The following is a 20,135-nucleotide window of genomic DNA, read 5'->3' on the forward strand; positions in this document are numbered from 1 at the left end:
ACACACCCAAAGAGGAATATCCCCTGTTATATTTCTACCTTAATGATGCAAGAGGTTGCTGGTATCCACATCAATGATCTCAGCTCCCCAGGTGAATATTTAAGGAAAGGAAAGGCTCCTCCTTAGACAGTGGACTGTAGGAAAAGTCAGCCAACAACTGAAAACTGGATTCAGCATTCCAGCTTTGTAACTGCACACAGGAAGTTAGAGTAAACGATTCCCACATTATTTAATTTAGAAAGATGGTAGTTAGTTTCCAATCGACTGAGCTGATTTCTGCTACGTGAGAAGTAGCTCTACTACACAGTAGCTGTTTACATCACAAACTCCCTTAACCCCACAAGGTTCTTAAATTTCACATGCTATGAATAGTTTGTTTACTCATACGTTTTTCTAGAAGTTCTCTTCAGTTGGCTATCTAGTGTATTCACCTGAGCCTACAATGCTAGAAGACAAGGTCTAATTTGCACTATATTGTCTATGAGTTAAAACACCATACAAAACTGGGTATGCTAATGAACAAGATACAAAAATGTCCCCTCCCGCAATAACTATTAGAAGGCTGACATTCAAGTTTTAAAGTGATTTAACTATGAATCATGCTTAAGTAGCTAGCTGCTTCCACTTATTCCTATCAGCAGTTTTACCTAAGTTTTAAGTGATTCTGCAAAATGATACAAAAGCTATTTGATTACTGGCTAATAAAAGTAATTAACTTATTTTTTTATAAACTGTAGTGACATGGATACACGCAGTAGTAGGTTTTCAGTAACAAACATGTTGGTTATTCTTCCATGCATCCTACAGGCTATATATACCTGCCGCACTTACACAGGTATCATTCTCAGTTGTAAGGAACTTATTATCTACACTGTAGATTATAAAGACCCTTTGCTTCTCTTTGTCCTTTTTCCTGTGAGTTTCTCAAGGTCCATTAGAGCTCTCAGAGAATTTACAGGAAAATAAAGAAATTTAAACCTAGGGCCGAGCCCGTGGCGCACTCGGGAGAGTGCGGCGCTGGGAGCGCAGCAGCACTCCTGCCACGGGTTTGGATCCTATATAGGGATGACGGGTGCGCTCACAGTGCTCACTGGCTGAGCGCAGTGCGGCAGGTCTCAAAAAGGACAAAAAAAAAAAAAAAAAGGAATTTAAACCTAAACCAATAAATTTTGCAGCAACTATGACAAAGGTTTTTAAAAAACAAGGAAAATGTGTTGAAGGGAGAATTGGGAAATAATTCAAAATAAAATTCTGTGGGGTTATTTATTTCAACTACCCATGCCATTATTTTTATGACTACTGCAGAAAAGCTGACAGTAAATTTAAATTACATTGTCTAAATAAGCCTACAGATTTAAAGGTGGCAAAAAAATTAAAACCTTTGAAAGCACACATTTTTTTAAATGTTGAAGCTATAGGTGATCACAGTTTTTTTACTCTCTCATGGCACTGTGTTAGACATAGGGCCTCTGTCTTAGTCTTGGAAGCTAAATTCTAAGGAAAAGAGAGGAGTGGCTGGCCCCACTTACAAGCCAGGTTCTATCACAGTGGCTGCTACTGACCTGGCTGCCTTGGGTCTGGTGCACATTTGTGAGGGTATAAAATATGACCAACCAAGGATACAGCACCTCTGAGCAGGGACTATGGGAATCAGAAAGTTTCCTCAGGCCCAATGTTACGACTGGTGTACCATACACAGGATGGTCAGAATCTGTTTAAATCCCAGACATAAACAAAGGGATCTGATCTAGAACCCCAAACCCCACTTGAAACATTCCAAGGGATTCCTGGGATTTTACCCACGTTAGAATTCAAATGCAGGCTGGCCAGTTAGCTCAGCTGGTTAGAGCTCAGCCTTATAACACCAAGGTCATGGGTTCAGATCCCAGAACCAGCTAGCTGCCAATAAAAGGGAATTCAACTGCAAAATGCTTCTTTAAAAAGGAGGAGGGACAGGGATGGGGCAGGTTGTTCTGTAATGTAAAGTAAAGAAGCTACAGTTATTCTGCTCCTTCTCTGGTATCACCTGAGAGAAGAGAAAATCTTTACTTTCTAGAAAGAACTTGGGATCCAACCTAGAAATTGGTATTTCCTCTTTTCAGGACTTTTTCTAATTAATTGGTCTAAAAGTGGCTTTAAAATAAGCAAGACCTAAGAAAATAATCATGTTACTTTTAATACCATTACTTGTTCAATGAGGGTAAACAAGTCTTGAACCCTTAGCTGTTACACATAAAATTGAAAGACAGATGAGATTTTTACATTTATCATGATACTGTGATAGTCATTAGTGATATCCACCACATATTTCTGGTTCTCTTTGCAGGTACATGGTAGGTCGGTACTTTTCCACCCCCTTGAAATATGAGTTATTACCCACATGACTTGCTCTGGACAATGAAACAAGCAGAAATGCCATGCATCACTTCCATACAGAAGCTTTAAGAGATAGTGCACAATTTGCTCTGTTCTCTTTCCCTCTACAACGGTGCTGGCAACATTCAAGACAGTAACTGCTCCCTCAGCTTGGGTCCCAGAGGGAGGATGAGGCAGAACAGAGTTACCAGTCAATGAGTAAGAAAGCCAACAAGTTTTGTTGTTTTAAGCCACTGGGATTTTGGGATTGTTTTTTAGTACGGCATAACCCTACCTTGATATGTACAAATATAAATGCCTAAATATTCATAATCGCTTGGCCACAGCTGCTAATATAAGGACTTGTTTTTACAGTGCTGTACCTTCCTATGATGCTAAAAAGAACAGTGTTAAAGAACACTGAGGAAAGTTTGCAGAAGCTTCTGGGAAAAACTTTTTCCTTGTCAGAAGCATGGGAAGAGGCCACCTTCTTTGTGTAGGGTGTATGCAAGGGTCTGAGCTGCTGCAGCAATCTTGTTACCAAATTCAAGGAAGAAACTAGCTCAAAAAGGTGGGAGAGCTGAGAGGATCGAGAGGGATGGAGCTGGAGCTGCTAGGTTAAGCCAACTCTGAACTTGACCCTACCCCTAGACTTACAGTTATGTGAGCCAGTAAATTTCCTATGTTTAAGCAGTTTGGGGTGGAATTCTGTTTGCTTATAGCTAAAGGCATGCCAACTGACATTGAAATGCAGAATTGGAATGTAAAGAGGTAACAGGATTCCTTTTGCTGGGTGTTCACAAGTTAAATCACCAAGATACTGTCAAATAGGCTAGTCCGCCAACCTGGTAAGGTAGAAACTGCATAAATTAGGACTCAGAGGACCTGGGTCTTAGTTTTTGCTTTGCCATTAACTACCTATGTTACTAGATCTAAATTTCCTGATCAGTAATAACAAAGAAGTTGCCCTAGATGAGCTATAATATACCTTCATCTCAAATATCCTCTAATTTGGAACCCCCAAATAATGGGTTTTTAGAATATTTTAAATACTAGATTTTTTTAATAGCCAAAAAGATTGGATATCTTTTCCAAAGATATTGGAAAAATATGTGGTTCAACTTAGCTAGGAATTAAGAATGAGTGTTTTTGAAAAGCAATGAAGCATCTCAGATTTTTACTATATTTGTTATGGTTTCATAGTCTATTAGCCTTAAGACATTTTACATCTACAACTTATCCGTAAATAGCACTGTTAAAGTCTGCCCATGCTTCTGACAAAGAAAAAATCTTTCCCAGAAGATTCTGCAAACTTTCCTCAGCCTAAAATGATAACATGCCTATTTCTGAATCAATCCCTAGCAAGGGGAATGGGACGACCATGATTGCCTTAGATAACTCAGAGTCCATTGATTGCCACACAGTGGGGAAGAGAGGCCGTGATTAGGAGACAACCATGCACCACTACAAGGGGCTGCTAATCTACAGTCCAAGGAGCCAAGGAGCCTTGCAAGGTGAGGAGTTGCCTCACTAACTCAGAATAAATTATATAATTAGTTTGTGTGTGTATGTATGTACGTGTGTGTGTGTGACACTACCATTTAAAAATATGTAGAGCTCTTCTGCTGTTGGCTGGGCTAGCTGCTGCCGAAATGGGCACACTTGTGAAACCCAGAAAAGTGGTGCTGGTCCTGGCCGGATGCTACTCCAGACGCAAAGCCATCATTGTGAAGACCATTAGTGATGGCACCTCACACCGCCCCTACAGCCATGCTCTGGTGGTTGGAATTGACCGCTGTCCTTGAAAAGTAACAGCTGCCATGGGCAAGAAAAAAAACCACCAAGAGGTCAAAGATCGGGTCTTTTGTGAAAGTTTATAACTACAATCACCTTGTGCCCACAAAGTATTCTGTGGATATCCCCTTGGACGAAACCATCACCAACAAGGACATCTTCAGAGACCCTGCTCTTAAATGCAAGGCCCGACAGGAGGCCAAGGTCAAGTCTGAAGAGAGGTACAAGACAGGCAAGAACAAATGGTTCATCCAGAACCTTTGGTTTTACATTTTTGTTGTTGTTGTTTTGGTCATTAAAAAAAAAAAAAAAAAAAAATCATGTGTCTGCCTGTGGCATGTATTATCAGACTGGAAAAAGGAAAACATTCATAGGATAAGAGACGCTGGATGGTGGATGAGGGGCTTCAGGAAAATATAAAATAGAAGTTAAAATTTTTTGTGAGGGGCCGGCCCGTGGCTCACTCGGGAGAGTGCGGTGCTGATAACACCAAGGCCCCGGGTTCGGATCCCATATAGGGATGGCCGGTTCGCTCACTGGCTGAGCGTGGTGCTGACAACACCAAGCCAAGGGTTAAGATCCCCTTACCGGTCATCTTTAAAAAAAAAAAAAAAAAAGAAAAAATTTTGTGAGACTTACACTAAAAAAACCCGTACAGATACTCTTAAAGACTAATAAAATCCAAATTCATTTGAAAGTATTATCTAATTCATGGTAATTTTTTAAACAGCATAGAGGCAATGTAGCATGGGACTACCTGAATTGGCGTTCTGGCTCTTACACCTGCTATCAGGTGTTACCTACATCACAAGTGGTTACCTACATCATAAGATTTTTGTGATGATTAAAGGAGCAGCATGTAAATGGCTGAGATCAGACATAGCTTTAGCTGTATTGAGTAAAGCACTAAATAAATTCTAGCTATTATTTGTCTTATGCAAGTAAACTACTATGATGTGAAGAGTCATGAAATTATTCAATGTTGAAAAGGGGTCTGGAGGAGATATTTCTTTTTAGCTGCCCAGTATCCATTCATTTCTCCTTCCTTATTCCCTTTTGGAGAATTTCCTGTCTCCTACCTTGCATAATCTTGGTAAGACTATAAATACATGTGTCTACCCTTCTGCTATGGAGGACAAAGTGATTTCTGGAGGTTCCTGCAAATAAATCCCTCTCTCACCACTGATATATCCAGCATGACCTAGGCTCAGCCAATCAGACGCACTTTCCAAGAGTCTTAAATCTTGGGCAAGAAACTTCAATACACAGAGTTCAATCATCTCAGTGGTAACATCCTAATCAGATAATTAATTCCTCTAATTCTGCTTCCCAGCTCCCCCAGAATTGCCTTAGTTTCTGCCTGTTTCCAAGCTTGGGTCTCTAGCATTCCACCAGTTCTGTAAGTTTCTAATTCTTTTATGTTACTTCTTGCTTAAGTTAGGCAGAGTTGGATTCTACTGCCTGCAACCAAAGAATTCGATTGAGAAGTGGACTAAGATCAGTTGCTGCTGTATAGCATGAAAGTACTATGCTGGAAGTCAAGAATGGAACTGGGAGCTGTGCTGAGAATAAGAAAAACAAGTATTGGAAAGATGTCTTAGGAAGGTCAGGGAGAAGCCAAAGACAAATGTGATGAGCAATGAGATAAGATTTATACCCGTATATATGAATGTAAAAAACTGCCGCAGAGATGCAGAGAACTGCAGCGTGAGCTAAGAGTTGCATGGGAAGGAAAAAAAAAGAGTTGCATGGGAGGGGCTGGCCAGTTAGGTCAGTTGGTTAGAACGTAGTACTGCAACCCCAAAGTCAAGGGTTCAGACCCCCATATTGGCCACTGCCCGCACCCCCCCCACACACAAAAAAATCAGATAGCTATGAGTTGCGTGGGAAGAAGAGGAACCACCTACTTTTCACTGAAACTTTCTGCCTGGTGAAATTCTAGGGCAAATGTTTTTATGAGGCCCCTTTTAAAGAGGTGTATGATAAAAAAGCACTTGACCTCAGGTTCACTGGTGATATCTACAAGAATACAAAGTGAGGAGACCTTTCACAAAGAACCAGGACTTGGTGACTTTTTCTTCTTTTTCTCTCTGGTGAAAATCCTTTTTCCCAAGTTCAATACACTTTAGCATATAGAAAGTTCAAGTTCATAATGAAACTCTACTACAGTTCAATAGTATTTAAGGGCAGAGAATATTCAGAGGTCAGAGAACAGTATGAAACAGCTGGCTTGGTTCAGGTTTAACAATTTCTTCCAGGAATTCTATTCTTACTACCCAAGTTTACATCATTAGATCCCAGCCTACTTTGACTGCCTACCTATTTCCACCCTCTTACCCAATTTGAATCAAGCTGGTTTTAGCTCTCATTTTGTGTCTCTGGGGAAAAAAAGTTTAAAAGTTCAGGGCTCAGATAAACCCCCTGCTGTCTGTAAGAGCCTCTTTGTGTTTCTTTCTTCTACATAATTTACCTTAATCTCTATATTTAATACCCAGTGTCCTAAGTTCTCCCAAAACTCCTACTTTCCCTGGTCTTTGCAGCACCTTCTCCAAAATACACATTCCCTATTTTCTTTCATTTCTCAAAATGCATCCCAATTTTAACTTTTTAAAAATGTCTACCAGCAAGTCACACCCAATTGGTGATTTCTTTCCCCTCTAGCTTAGTTATCATATTCCTTCATAACATTCTAATTCACAAAATAAATCTGAGACAACTCTCATCTGGCCCAGAAATATCTATGACTTCCAATTACAATGTCAAGAAAAAAAAAAAATCACTGATGTGGAACAATTCCTTTTCACTGTATACCTTTGGGTACAGTTGGGATATTTTACTATGTAAATGTGTTACTTTTTTTATTAAAAAAAAATAAAAACTTCCACTATTTAATAATGCAAAAACAAATTATCTTATTATCTTACTCTCCCAATAGTATTTTTACGTAGAAACATGTTGACAGCAGATAAGAAGCATCCCTAAATTCATAATCATTTTTGGTTGTTTGGAGGGTGGCAAGTAGACATGCAGCAGGATGTCGCCATAGGTTTACTAAACAAACTAATGTTCTTCCATTGCTGAAAGTTTAAGAGAAATCTGAAGACCTTTTTTCAAGTCTCTGACCCCTCAGAACGTGGTACTGCAAGTACTTTTAGGCTCCCTGATGATGGCATGCCTGGGTTAGTCACTGCCACTTCCCTCAAGTCTGGGAGTTACTAGCAAACTGAAACAAAACAGTTCAGGGCTGGCAATCAAGCATCTCTGTGGGTATGGGTAAAGCGAATCCCAGGCAGACCCTACCTCTCTTCGCTCTGAGCAAAATGGATCTGTACAATCTTTTCACATATTATGTTACTACTTTTTTGTTATATGTGAGAGTACTTTACAAGGGATATTTTCCACGCTAGTAAGATAATATATTATAATAGCTCATTTGAACTGTGAATTAGTCAAAATCTGCTAGGATAATGAGATTTATTCTTAAAATAAAACTGATCTTTAAGGCACCAGTGAACCTTTCCCAACAAGTTGATTTCAGCAGTAGATTTACCATCTACTTCTGCATTTCTAGCCCCCTTCAATCTTCTGTTGGTGGGTTGAAACTCTCTTCTGAAACTACAAAGAGCAGAGAAAAAGCAAGAAATCTTTTCTCATTCCTACCTGTTCAAGAGCTTTGGACATCAGTGACTGTCTTCTTTATAAGATCTGCTCTCTTCGCTTTCCTGACTTTGCCCTCTTCTAATTCTCCTGGTGAGGAAATCACATAGGCCTCCCAATGGTCAGGCATATGAAAATACCACTGAATGCCATACAAGCTCCTTCTGTGCTTCCTCGTCACGGGTCCCAAGTGTTCGGCACACTCCTTCTCCCCTGTAACACTGCCACCAGCCTCCCATGTCTTAAAGAGTTTCTTTCAAGGAAAGAATAAGAGGAAAAAGACTCAGTCTAAAACGTGGCCACCCTCTTATACCTCTGAAGGTAAGTACATTGACTTATTCAACATTTAATGATCACATCTCATGTGGTAGGCACTAGTGCTTGAGAGACCCGTAAGAGAAACTCCCTACCCTTTCCTAAGGAATTCAGTCTATAAGGGACAGAGATGGATAAACTAACAGTAGGAACATAATAAAGAAAAAAAGAGGTACTAAGGGTAGGACCAGAACAGCTTGCTGAAACACCAGAGTCTAATCCTCAGCTTCAGACATATCCACCACCACCATTTTAGTCCAGGCCTCCTGCAAGAGTCTCCATGCCTCCCTTTTACCCATCCTACCCTCTCGTCCAAATCCATTTTCATATTCCAGCAGGGGTGATCTGCTTAAAATCTGAAGCAGAGCTCTCTCCTACTCAAACCTTTCAATAGCACTGAAGATAAGGTCCTGCATCAGCTGTCCTATGCCAAATTTTCTCCCTTCATTTCACCCCCTTTCCTTTGCACCAATGGCTCCTCAGCAATACTGATCTTCCAGTTCTTTAAACAGAACAAGTGCTCTTGTGCTACATGGACTCTACATATACCGTTCTCTCTCTCTCTCTCTTTTTTTTTTTTGCAGGGAATCCTCCCCTGCCCAACACACACACTTTGTATTATGAAATCCTTTTGACTTTTGGGTCTCAGCTAAAATATCATTTCTCCATTATTTACTTGATTGTCTCTATTTCTGTCTGCTTCATCAGACTGTATGATCAACAAAGACAGGAACCAGGTCTATTTTACTCATTTTGTATTTGCGGTACCTGGCATGCAGCAGATACTCAATGAATATTTGCTCAATGACGATGTAAAATACACTTACCTTTTCTAGGGCCCTAATAGTAAGTATCCCCCAGATTTTATTCCTAGCCCTCTCCACCACTCCCCATTTTCATCATCTCAATACCGATGACACTAAATCCAGTCCTTTCACTATGATGCCTACAGGACAGTTCTACGTGGAGTACCTCTGGCACCTGCAACTGGACAAGTCCCAAGACATACTCATTAACTATCCTCAAACTCTCCTGATTTTCTCTATTGCTATTAATGGCAGCATCCTCTTAAAGGGTGAGTGACTGACTTCTCTTTCTTTTACCCACTGACAAGAACATCCAATTTCATCTATAAAATGGACCTGTATGTTCTTGTATACACAGTAACCTGGACTAGTGCATTAGCTTCACTTCCTATCTCTGGTCTTTTGAAATAACAATTGCTCACCTACACAAACATTAAAGCTTAATTCTGGTCATGTCAATAATACCCTCATCAAAATTCTTCAACAGCTCCCTCTTGCCTTCCAAATAAGATCCACACACTTCTGCTTGGTATTTGAAGCCCCTTTTAATCTTGTCCAAACTATCCTAGCAAGGTAGTCTAGTTTCTTGGTCAAGATCATAATCTCTGGAGCCAGACTATGATGTCAAATGCACAGACATGGGGACAGGTGCTGATCCCAGTTACACCACTTAACCTCTCCACGCCATATGATTTTGTTATAAAGATCAAATGAATTAATAGAAGTAAGCACTTACAGTAGTGTTTGGCATGTGGCCAGGGCTATCTACACTGTGTTTTATTTGTGTTTTGCAGCACCATCTCTAATATCCATAGCCTATATTCCAGTCTGTCTGAACCAATTTACTGTTCCCCTAATACTGCTCAAATTTTCCCTTCTGAGGCAAGGATCCACCACAGAGTAAGGGCCAGCTGATAAGTTGCCAGTGTTGTTTCCCCTCCTCTAACTCAAAAGCATTTCCAGACAAAAGTCCATTCTCTCCAGGAATGTCTATATGTCTCATACCCTGAAATGACCCAAACGTTGCTCATCAAAGGATTTCCAGCCCTGTTCATAAATTCTCAGTCTGCAGTTAACCACACTCTTCTTCCCTCTATTTTCTTATTCTCCTCCCAAGTGTCAGATCAGAGACCATCTTACTATCATTTTCCATCCCCAGTGGCAAAGCTCCTTTAGTTTTCCTATATCCCTAATCTAGGTAAAAGTTTAAGTTCTCATGGCTATTCTCCCTACAACGCTGTTACTTCAGATAGTTTTCCCTTTGCATGGAAACACTTAAAGTAGTTAAAACTAATCCTGTAGTCCTAATATGAACAGAATATGGACCTCGATTTCCAAACAGTCAGGCTTCACCACTATAACAGTGCTGCTTTCCTACTTTGCCATCCACAGAGACTTGTAAAGATTAGTAAAGTGTTTATGGATAACTTGCTAATTCCTAGTAATGAAAAAATGAGACTTTCAACATTCCCAGAAATCTTCACCCACTCTTTAACCTGAAGGTAATCAATAAATTACAAAACATTACGTGTCATTTCCAAAGAAAAAGCCAATAAGTATTATGTGGCTCTACCAATGCAATGAAAATTCTACTTCTTTATAAAAATAGGAAGTTAAAAAAATTTTTTTAATTAAAAAAAATATTTTTAACAAAAAATTTAATGGGAAAGAAGTCATAACTGCCAAAGACACAAAAACCCACCACATCTAAACCTAAGGAACTGTCACTTCAAATCACTTCATGGCTCCATAGAAAAGTTTTATATAGTGTCTCATAAAGTTTGTCCCATAGCTGATACTATCAACCAAAAAATAACATACCAAAAGCCAATACTTAAACATCTTTACAGAACCATAACCAATCATACGTTCTCTAACATAAGTCATAAATTATAATGACTTTAAAGGATTCTTACAAAAATTTATTCTATAATTTATAAGACTTTATAAGAATTCTGAAAATTAAAAATGAATCACCTGAAACCAGAGATGCACTCAACTCTCATTACTGCTTCTTTATTTGCCCTAAAAACAGTCCTAAACATCCCTTCTCTTTAAGATCTAAAAATGGTCTCAAACTGAGGATGTCCCTACAAGAAAACAATGAAAACAGCAGAAGAAAAGTTAAACTGAACAGCTAATCACTAATTTATAATTTTAAAAAGAATCAAGTAGTAACTCTCTAGGCAGTGCTAGTCAAAGTATAGTCCCTAGGCAGCAAACTGGCACCTAGTCCATGAGAAGGTAAGTAGAGAGGTTGAGAGTAAACATTTAGAAAATCTGATAGAAACTTGACAAAGTAATTTTGCAATTATTGAATCTAATAATTTTTAAAACAGAAGTTATATGTTGTAGTTTTAATTTCATTTTTCTTACAATTCATATTATGTGTATTAGGAAAACATCAGCCAGCAAAAAGTGGAAACATCCTGGTCCTCCAGGGATATTCACTTGTGGGAAGATAAAGTAGATGTACTTTTTCCTATTCCTCCCACTAAGTACAACTAAAAACTCTGAATATTATATGTAAAACAAACATGAGAGACTTTTTTGTGTGGAGATAAGATGATGACTGGCTAGGGACCCCAAGCCCAAAAGAACAACACAATGAATACCATGGTGAGTTCCCTGGGATTTATTTTTGCCTTATATCCCAGATATTGAGGTGAAAAAGCTGGCAACCTGGAAATACTAACGAGCACAAAAAAAAAAAAAAAAAAAAAAAGAAGAAAAGCTCCAACGAAAGCCTGCTTTCTCAAAACACCAGCAAAGGGACATCCTCGCACGAAAGAAAACTTCAGAAAAAACTACTCTAGTCTAAACAAGCACCACAGAAAAAACTGTGGCCCCAACCCTACCCATGTCAACAAAGGTCTGGTGGGTAGCCTAGACTTCACATACTCATCAGGCTGTAACAAGTTGCCCCAAACCCCTCACACAAGGGTGGTATTGAGAAGGCCAACTAGGGAGCCCAGGATTTCATCCATATCAGCTGGTAACAAGACACCCTTCCACACCCTCTCCCCTGGTAATCCTGGACCTCTACTCTCACCTGGCAATGACAAGATATTCTATCTCTTGGGTCAAGGGAAGCCAAGTGAGGAGCTTATACTTTTAAGTCCTCCCAGGGATAACTAGGTAGCGCCACATGCCTCCCCTCCTCCCCTGCTGAAATGGTATCAAAACAAAGCCAGCAAAAACAGAAGGCTTAAATAAGATTCAGAATTTCATAGCATAGTATGAAAATGTTCAGGTTTTAATTTAAAAAAAATCACTCATCATATCAAGAGCCAGGGGAACTCAAACTGAATGAAAAAAGACAGCAGACATCAACACAAAGATGACAGAGATTTTAGAATTATCTGGCAACAATTTTAAAACAGCTGTGACAGAAATGCTTCAAACACTTGCAAGCATGCTTGAAACAAATTAAAAATAAACAAATTAAAAGCCTCAACAAAGAAACTGAAGATATAAAGAACAAAATAGAAATTTTAGAGCTGAAAAATACCAAAATAAAAAGCTTAGTGGATGGATTCAACAGCAAAATGGAAGGGATAAAGGAAAAGAACTAGAAGACAGAGCAATAGAAATTACTCAATCTGAACAACATAGAAAAATAGACTAAAGAAAAATGAACACAGTAAGCAAAACTATGGATAAATACAATAGGCTCTGGGCAGATATAGTAGACTTTCCCTCTCCTTGAGTTTTCTAATTTATGTTTGACTACAGAAGCAAAATCCATAACACTGTCTGATGTGGTTCTAAATGTAAATAGAGGAAATATTTACAATTATATTATAAATAGGGGAGCATAAAGGAATGTAAAGGGAAGTAAGGTTTCCGTACTTCACTTGAATAGGTAAAATAACAATACCAGTTGATAATGATAAGTTATGAACAAATAATAGCTAGAGCAACCAGTAAAAAGAAAAAAAACTATGCAAAGAAATGGAGTCAAGAACAGTACAGATAAATCAAAACGGAATTCTAAAAAATGTTCAAATAAACCACAGGAAGTCAGGGAAAGAAAAAACAGAAAACAAACAGGAAATAAAAAATAAAATGGCAGCCCCGACATATCAACAATTACATTAAATGTAAATAGTCTAAAAACAGAATGGATTATAAAACATGACCCAACTATATGCTATCTACAAGAAACTTACTTCAAATATAACAACATAGGCAGGTTGAAAGTAAAAGAATGGAAAAAGGTTTATCATACCATCAAAAGAAAGCAGCCATCGCTATGTTATCAGAGAAAGTATAATTCAGAGCAAAGAAAATTACTAGAAACAAAGAAGGACGTTATATAATGATGGAAGGGTCAATCCACCAAGACACAGCAACCATAAATGTGTATGCACCAAACACAGAGCTAGAAAATATGTAAAGCAAAAACTGATATAACTCAGAGAGGAACAAATCCACAATTATAGATGGACACTTCAATACCCCTCTCTCAACAGCTGATATAATACCTAGAAAGAAAATAAGCAAAGACATAGAACTCAACAGCACTATCAACCAACAGGATCTAATTGACACAGAACACTACACTCGGGGCCGGCCCGGGTGGCGCACTGGATAGTGCGCCGCTTGGGAAGTGCGGCGGCGCTCCCATCCGAGGGTTTGGATCCCACATGCAGACCGGCTCCCGCTCACTGGCTGAGCGAGGCACGGGAGCAACGCCGAGGCTTGCGATCCCGTTGCCGGTCCCCGGTCCGGTACGGGGGCAACACTGAGGGTTGCGATCCGTTGCCGGACACGGAAAAAGACAAAAAGACCAAAAAAAAAAAAAAATGATATATGTTGCAATACAAATTATTAAGTCAGTCTTATAATTTCTAAATACTTGTTGATTTGTGGAAATTGTTGTTTTAATCTTTTGAATAGAACTGTCACTAGGTAAATGATCCCATGAGTCAGCCACGATTTTGCATAGGTAATTGCATCAAATTCATCCATTTCCCTCTTAAATTGATAGTTATTAGGTGACTTATAATCTCAGTAAGTGGAGAATTTCTCTTAACATCAATGATATTGTTCATTCTCCATTAGCTTCTGCTGACATTTTTATATATTCAGTATCTTACGAAGTTATACGGGTTGCGATCCGTTGCTGGACACGGAAAAAAGACAAAAAAAAAAAAGAACACTACACTCAACAGCAGCAGAAAACATTTTATTCAAGGACCCACAGAACATATACCAAGACAGAACATATTCTGGGCCATAAAACAAACCTGAATAAATTTAAAAGAATGGAAATTGTAAAGCGTGTTCTCCAGCCACAATGGAACCAAACTAGAAACCAGAAGTTAACAAAAAAATCTCCAAACACTTGGAATCTAAACCACACACTTCAAAATAATCTGTGGGTGAAAGAAGTCTCATGAGAAATAAAAATATACATTGAATTGAAAGAAAATAAAAACACAACACATAAAAATTTGTAAGACAAAATAAAACAGTGCTGAGAGGGAAACTTATAGTGCTAAATGTCCTCATGAATGTAAATGCAAAAATCCTAAACAAAATATTAGTTTAGATAGATAGTTTTAAATAGAATTCAGCAATATATAAAAAAGTATACACCATGACTAAGTGAGGTTTATTCCAGGGATACAAAACTGGATCAATATCCAAAAATCAATCAATATAACCCATCTACAATTATCAACAGGCTAAAGAAGAAAAATCACAAAATCATATCAATTGACACACAAAAAAACACTTGACAAACTTCAACGTCCACTCATGATAAAAACTCTCAGGAAGACAGGAACAGAAGGGAACTTCCTCAACTTGATAAAGACATTTATCTAAGACAAGCATCTATGAAAACACTACAGTTAACATTATAAAACTACACAATGCAGATGAAAGAAATCAAAGATCTAAATAAATGTAAGGACATACCCTGTTTATAGATTGGAAAATGCAACACAGATAGTAAAGATGTCAATTTTTCCCAAATACACGTCTATTGCAATTTCTACCAAAATCCCAGCAAGACTTTTTTGTAGATATGACAAGATCATTCTACAATTTATATAGAAAGGCAAAGGAACAGAATAGCTAAAACGACTCTGAAAAAGACAAAGTGGGAGGAATCAGTCTACCCCATTTCAAGGTTTATCATGTAAGTAGCCAAGACTGTGGTATTGGCAGAGGGACAGACACACAGATCAATGGAACAGAATTAGAGAATCAAAAAATAGTCTCATACAAATATGCCCAACACGTTTTGAACAAAGATACTAAAGCAATTCAAGAGAAGAAAAAGAACCTTTTCAACAAATGATTCTGAAGCAACCGAACAGCCACAGGCAAAAAATAATAATAATAAACCTTGACCTAAATCTCACATCTTAAATACAATTATCTCAAAATGGATCATGTAAAACTATAAAATCTCTAGGGAAGAAAAAAACATAGGAAAAAATCTTTAGGATCTATGGCTAGACCAACAGATCCTAGACTTGACACCGAAAGCATGATCCATAAAAAAATAAATTCGGAAATTGGACTACAACAAAATTAAAATGTTATGCTCTGCAAAAGACCTTGTTAAGGGAATAAAAAGACATGCTACAAACAAAACACATATCTAACAAAGCACTAGAATCTAGAATATATAAAGAACTCTCAAAACTCAAAAGAAAAAAGACAAACAATCCAATTAGAAAATGAGCAAAAAACATTTCCCTGAAGAAAATACATAGATGACAAGTAAATATATGAAAAGACGTTCAACATCATTAGCCATTAGGGAAATGCACGTTAAAGCCACAATGAAATATCACTACGTGCTTATCAGAATAGCTAAAATAAAAAATAGTTATAACACCAAATGTGGTGAAGATGTAGAAAAACTGATCAGTCATACATCACTGGTGGGAAGGTAAAATGTAACAGCCACTGTAGAAAACGGTTAGGCAGTTATTAAAAAAACTAAACACGCACCCACCACACAACCCAGTAATTGTACTCCTGGGCATTTATCCCAGAGAAACAAAGACTTCACACAAACACCTGTACGTGAATGCTTACAGCAGCCTTATTTGTAATAGCCAGAAACTGGAAACAGCTAGATTTTCAACGGGTAAAGGACCATAAAATTACATCCATACTATGGAATACTAGCCAGTAATAAAAAGGAAGCAACTATAGATACATGCAACAACTTGGATCAATCTCCAGAGAATTTGGCTGAGTGAAAAAAGCCAATTCCAAAAGGTACTTACTGTATGGTTCCATTTATAAAACATTCTTAAAATGACAAAATTATAGAAATGGAGAACAAATTAGTGATTGTTAGGGCTTAAGGAGGGGTAGAAGTAGGAGGGAAGCAGGCATGGCGATAAAACAGCAACCTGAGGATACCTTGTGGAGATGGAAATGTTCTGTATCTTGACTGTGCCAATGTCACTACCATGAGTCTGATATTGTACTACAGTTTTGTAAGATGTTACCACTGGGAGCTACTGGGCAAAGGGCACATGGGATCTTATTTCTGAAAGCTGCATGTGGATCTACAATTATCTCACAAAAAGTTTAATTTAAAAAAAGAACTGGACCTTCACTCAGTGTTCTAAGGGTCATCACCTAAATGTGAACACTTAAGTATGGATCTCCCTATAACCTCTAATATTAATCCCAGTTCTGTGCTGGACTGAGGACACACAAACATAAATGTGAAGTATATACCAAAAAACACCACACACTCAAGGAGAGTGACAAACATAGGAATAAGTCAATAGTGAAAGGCTTCATAAAAGAAATGGTATTTAAGCAAATCTCTAAACTAGAGGTAGCACTTCCACAAGCTGGGATGGAGAGGGGAAGATCTTGGGAAGGAAGATAGATCATATATAAGGGCACAGAGCCAGAAGCACAGTGTCTACGGAGAAAGAGGTATGTGTGTTGTGGAAATAACGGAAAGACAGAATAAGCAATATGAGAGTAATTATGGAGCTTTCAAGCCATGTATTCCTAAAGCAGTAGGCACTCAATAAATGCTTGTTGAGTAAATGAATGAGCGCGCTAGGATAGTTAAAACTTGTTAATCCCAAGAAGTCACACATGAGGTAATTCTCCTGGCATCAGGTGAGAGCATGGGACCAGAGTCAGAATGAAGGTAGATCTATTTGTAGCTTTTCAGGTGCAAGCTTTAGCTACCCTGGCCAGAGTTTTACTCCTGGTTGATTAGCATACCCTATCTCTCATTTTAATAATGAAATAATATTAATATATTTTAATCATCATAATTATTATATATTATGTACTTCTTAATATGATTATGTACTTCTCTGCATGTTTATCTGTTTAATGCTGTCCATCCCTCAGTTATCTTAAGTCTCTAACACTGGGTCCAGAACACATTAATCACTCAATAACATTAATTGTACAAATGAACAAACAATAAGTATTCACTCCTAGTTTTTGTCTGTGCAGGTGCCCCAGTCGTCTTCTCTATTATCTGTCACTCCCTTTGCTTTGGTCCCTCTTTGACCTACTGCTTTTTTTTTTTTTTTATCTGATCTCTCCTCTTTCCTTCTTCCTCCACCTCAGCCAACAACTAACCCATCATAAAAATAAAACTCAGTATATTTTAAAACAGTGATTCATGAAGGCAATGTTATAACACTTCTGAATCTCAACTAATTAGGAACTGTATCAAAGAAATCTGTAACTGAAAACAAAGTACTAAAGTTGTATATTGTTATGTAACCACGATAGATGTATGTACTACAAAAGCAAATAAGTAAAAGCAGAAATAGGGTTATCCCTGTTGTGGGTTATAACACTTCTGAATCTCAACTAATTAGGAACTGTATCAAAGAAATCTGTAACTGAAAAAAAGGAATAAAGTTGTATATTGTTATGTAACCACGATAGATGTATGTACTCCAAAAGCAAATAAGTAAAAGCAGAAATAGGGTTATCCCTGTTGTGACCTTAGCCTTTTTCCAGAACTGGATGATCCTATCTGGCATACGGAAAGCCGTCCATCAAGGAAAGCCAGGACAGTATTCAGCAAGGCTACCAAAGTTATGGAAAATCAGGAAAGACTGAGTATCACAGACCGAAGACTAAAGAGATATGATACCCAAATACAATGTGGTGACTTGGATTGGATCTTAAAACAGAAAAAGGGTATTAATGGAAAAACTGGTGAAATACAGATAAGGTCTGGAATTTAGTTAACTTGAAAAAAAACTATATAAGAGGCACTAGCTAATATATGATTAAGATTAAAATATATTAATATTATTTTCATTATTAAAAAGAGAGATAGGGTATGCTAATCAACCAGGAGTAAAACTCTGGCCAGGGTAGCTAAAGCTTCCAGCTGAAAAGCTACAAATAGATCTACCTTCATTTTGACTCTGGTCCCATGTTCCCACCTATGCCAGGAGAATTACCTCATGTGTGACTGCTTGGGATTAACATCAAGTTTTAACTATCCTAGTGCGCTCATTCATTTATTCAACGAGCATTTATTGAGTGCCTACTGCTTTAGGGATACATGGCTTAAAAGGGAGGCACAATCTCTGCTCTCATAAAGCTTAAACTCTATTGAAGAAACCAGGCATTTAACAAGTGTTCATAAATGGTGAGTGCTCCCAAGAGTTTTGCAGCATAAAAGAGGTACCAAACAAACCATTAGAACACTTATTAAACCCAGTTAACTCTAGCGTTCTGAACAAAAGCTTCTCAGATTTCAAAGTGCACACAAGTAACCTGAAATTCTGTTTAAAGCACATACTGATTCAACTGATGTGGGGTGAGGCCTGCGATTCTGCATTTCTTCCAGACTCCCAGGGGATAGGGATATTGCTGGTCCACGAATTACACTTGGAATAGCAAGGCTCTGAAGTACCATGGAAACATCCTCAAACTATTATGTAAAAATGTAAGATCCATAAAGGCAAGGAAATTTTGTCTCCCTTATTCACCACAATATATCCAGGACTTAAAATTGTGCTCATGGACAGACGGCACTCAATAAATACTTATTTACCGAATAAATAAATGACTATGGTCTAGACCAGCCCTGTTGTTCAATGTAGCCACTCACCACATTTGTCTATTGAATACTTGAAATGCGGCTAGTGTGACTGAGGAGCTGTATTTTTTTTAAATTTAATTTTAATTTGAACAGCCACATGTGGTTAGTGGAGACCACACTGGCCACTCCAGGTCTCGACATAGATCTGATGTAAAGAGCACTGGACTAAGGTCTAGGTTTGTATCCCAACTCTGCCACTTAGACTGTGACTTGGAAAGTTTCAACTTCTTAGGGCCTCAATTTCCTCATCTGTGAAATGAAGACAAGACCTCCTACCTCAGGATTCTTGACAGGAATTATTACAAAGCAATGTATTAAATATATGATATGGTTAACGTGACATTCTCTGCCCTCCAGAAACTGTTCACAATCGCAAAGACTACTTTGCCTATTGCCCACACTTGCCAAAAAATGCCAAGAGAATTCGGTTGACGGGTTGGTTAGCTCAATGGCTTTGAGAATGAAGAATGAGGCCAAGGTCATAAATGTGGAGGGGGGGACGGTGGGGAGGACACTCGCTTAGCAAGGTTGACCAGGTAAGAGAGACAATGACAATGCAAATCATCTCAATTCCTGGTACATCTTTAAATGGGCACGTTATTGATTATGGGTGAGTAAATGACATTTCATTCATTCATTCTTCCAGGAAGGTCTGCCACATTACCTAAAGACCACTACTTCCCAACCACAGACATTTGCTAATTCAGGGCCGGGTCCTCTTTGGGGGCAGCGGCTGGGAAGCCCCCACCCCCGGCCGCCGGCATGTCCTCCCCTCCCCCGTCGCGCCGGCCCGGCGAGGGTCAGGCTGGCACCGCGGCTCCAAGTACCACACGGCCGAACCTAGAAGCCATATTTAGCTATATTTTTGTCAATAAAACAAACTTCCGTCTTCTAAAGAAAAACGGTTTTAACTCAATGTCAAACTAGGACGGAAACTCGCTGCTCGCCGCAGGCGCCAACAAGAGACGCAGCGTGTCCAGCGGCCCCAAGACCACGACTCGGACCCCGAGCCGAGCGCGCCCGCGCCCCGACCCACAGCAGCGCCGGCCACAAAGGGACAGGGGACGCGGACGCGCTCGGGCCTCCTCCCGCTTCAACGGCCCCGCGCGAGCGGCCGCGGTCCG

The 20,135-nt window shown here is 38.8% G+C and overlaps 1 protein-coding gene across 1 annotated transcript in view; it reads left to right on the forward strand.

Moving 5' to 3' along the window:
• The first annotated feature begins 4,007 nt into the window (after positions 1 to 4,007).
• The window catches only part of LOC103594888, a 17,389-nt gene continuing 1,261 nt past the window's right edge, over positions 4,008 to 20,135 (forward strand). The window contains 6 exon segments of the mRNA XM_008578175.1: positions 4,008 to 4,184; positions 4,186 to 4,425; positions 8,055 to 8,127; positions 9,074 to 9,196; positions 19,369 to 19,446; positions 19,939 to 20,110. Coding sequence (XP_008576397.1) covers positions 4,008 to 4,184; positions 4,186 to 4,425; positions 8,055 to 8,127; positions 9,074 to 9,196; positions 19,369 to 19,446; positions 19,939 to 20,110 — 863 coding nt within the window.

The sequence above is a fragment of the Galeopterus variegatus genome, unplaced genomic scaffold (genome assembly GCF_000696425.1).
Source record: "Galeopterus variegatus unplaced genomic scaffold, G_variegatus-3.0.2 Scaffold1638, whole genome shotgun sequence".
Lineage (NCBI taxonomy): Eukaryota > Metazoa > Chordata > Mammalia > Dermoptera > Cynocephalidae > Galeopterus > Galeopterus variegatus.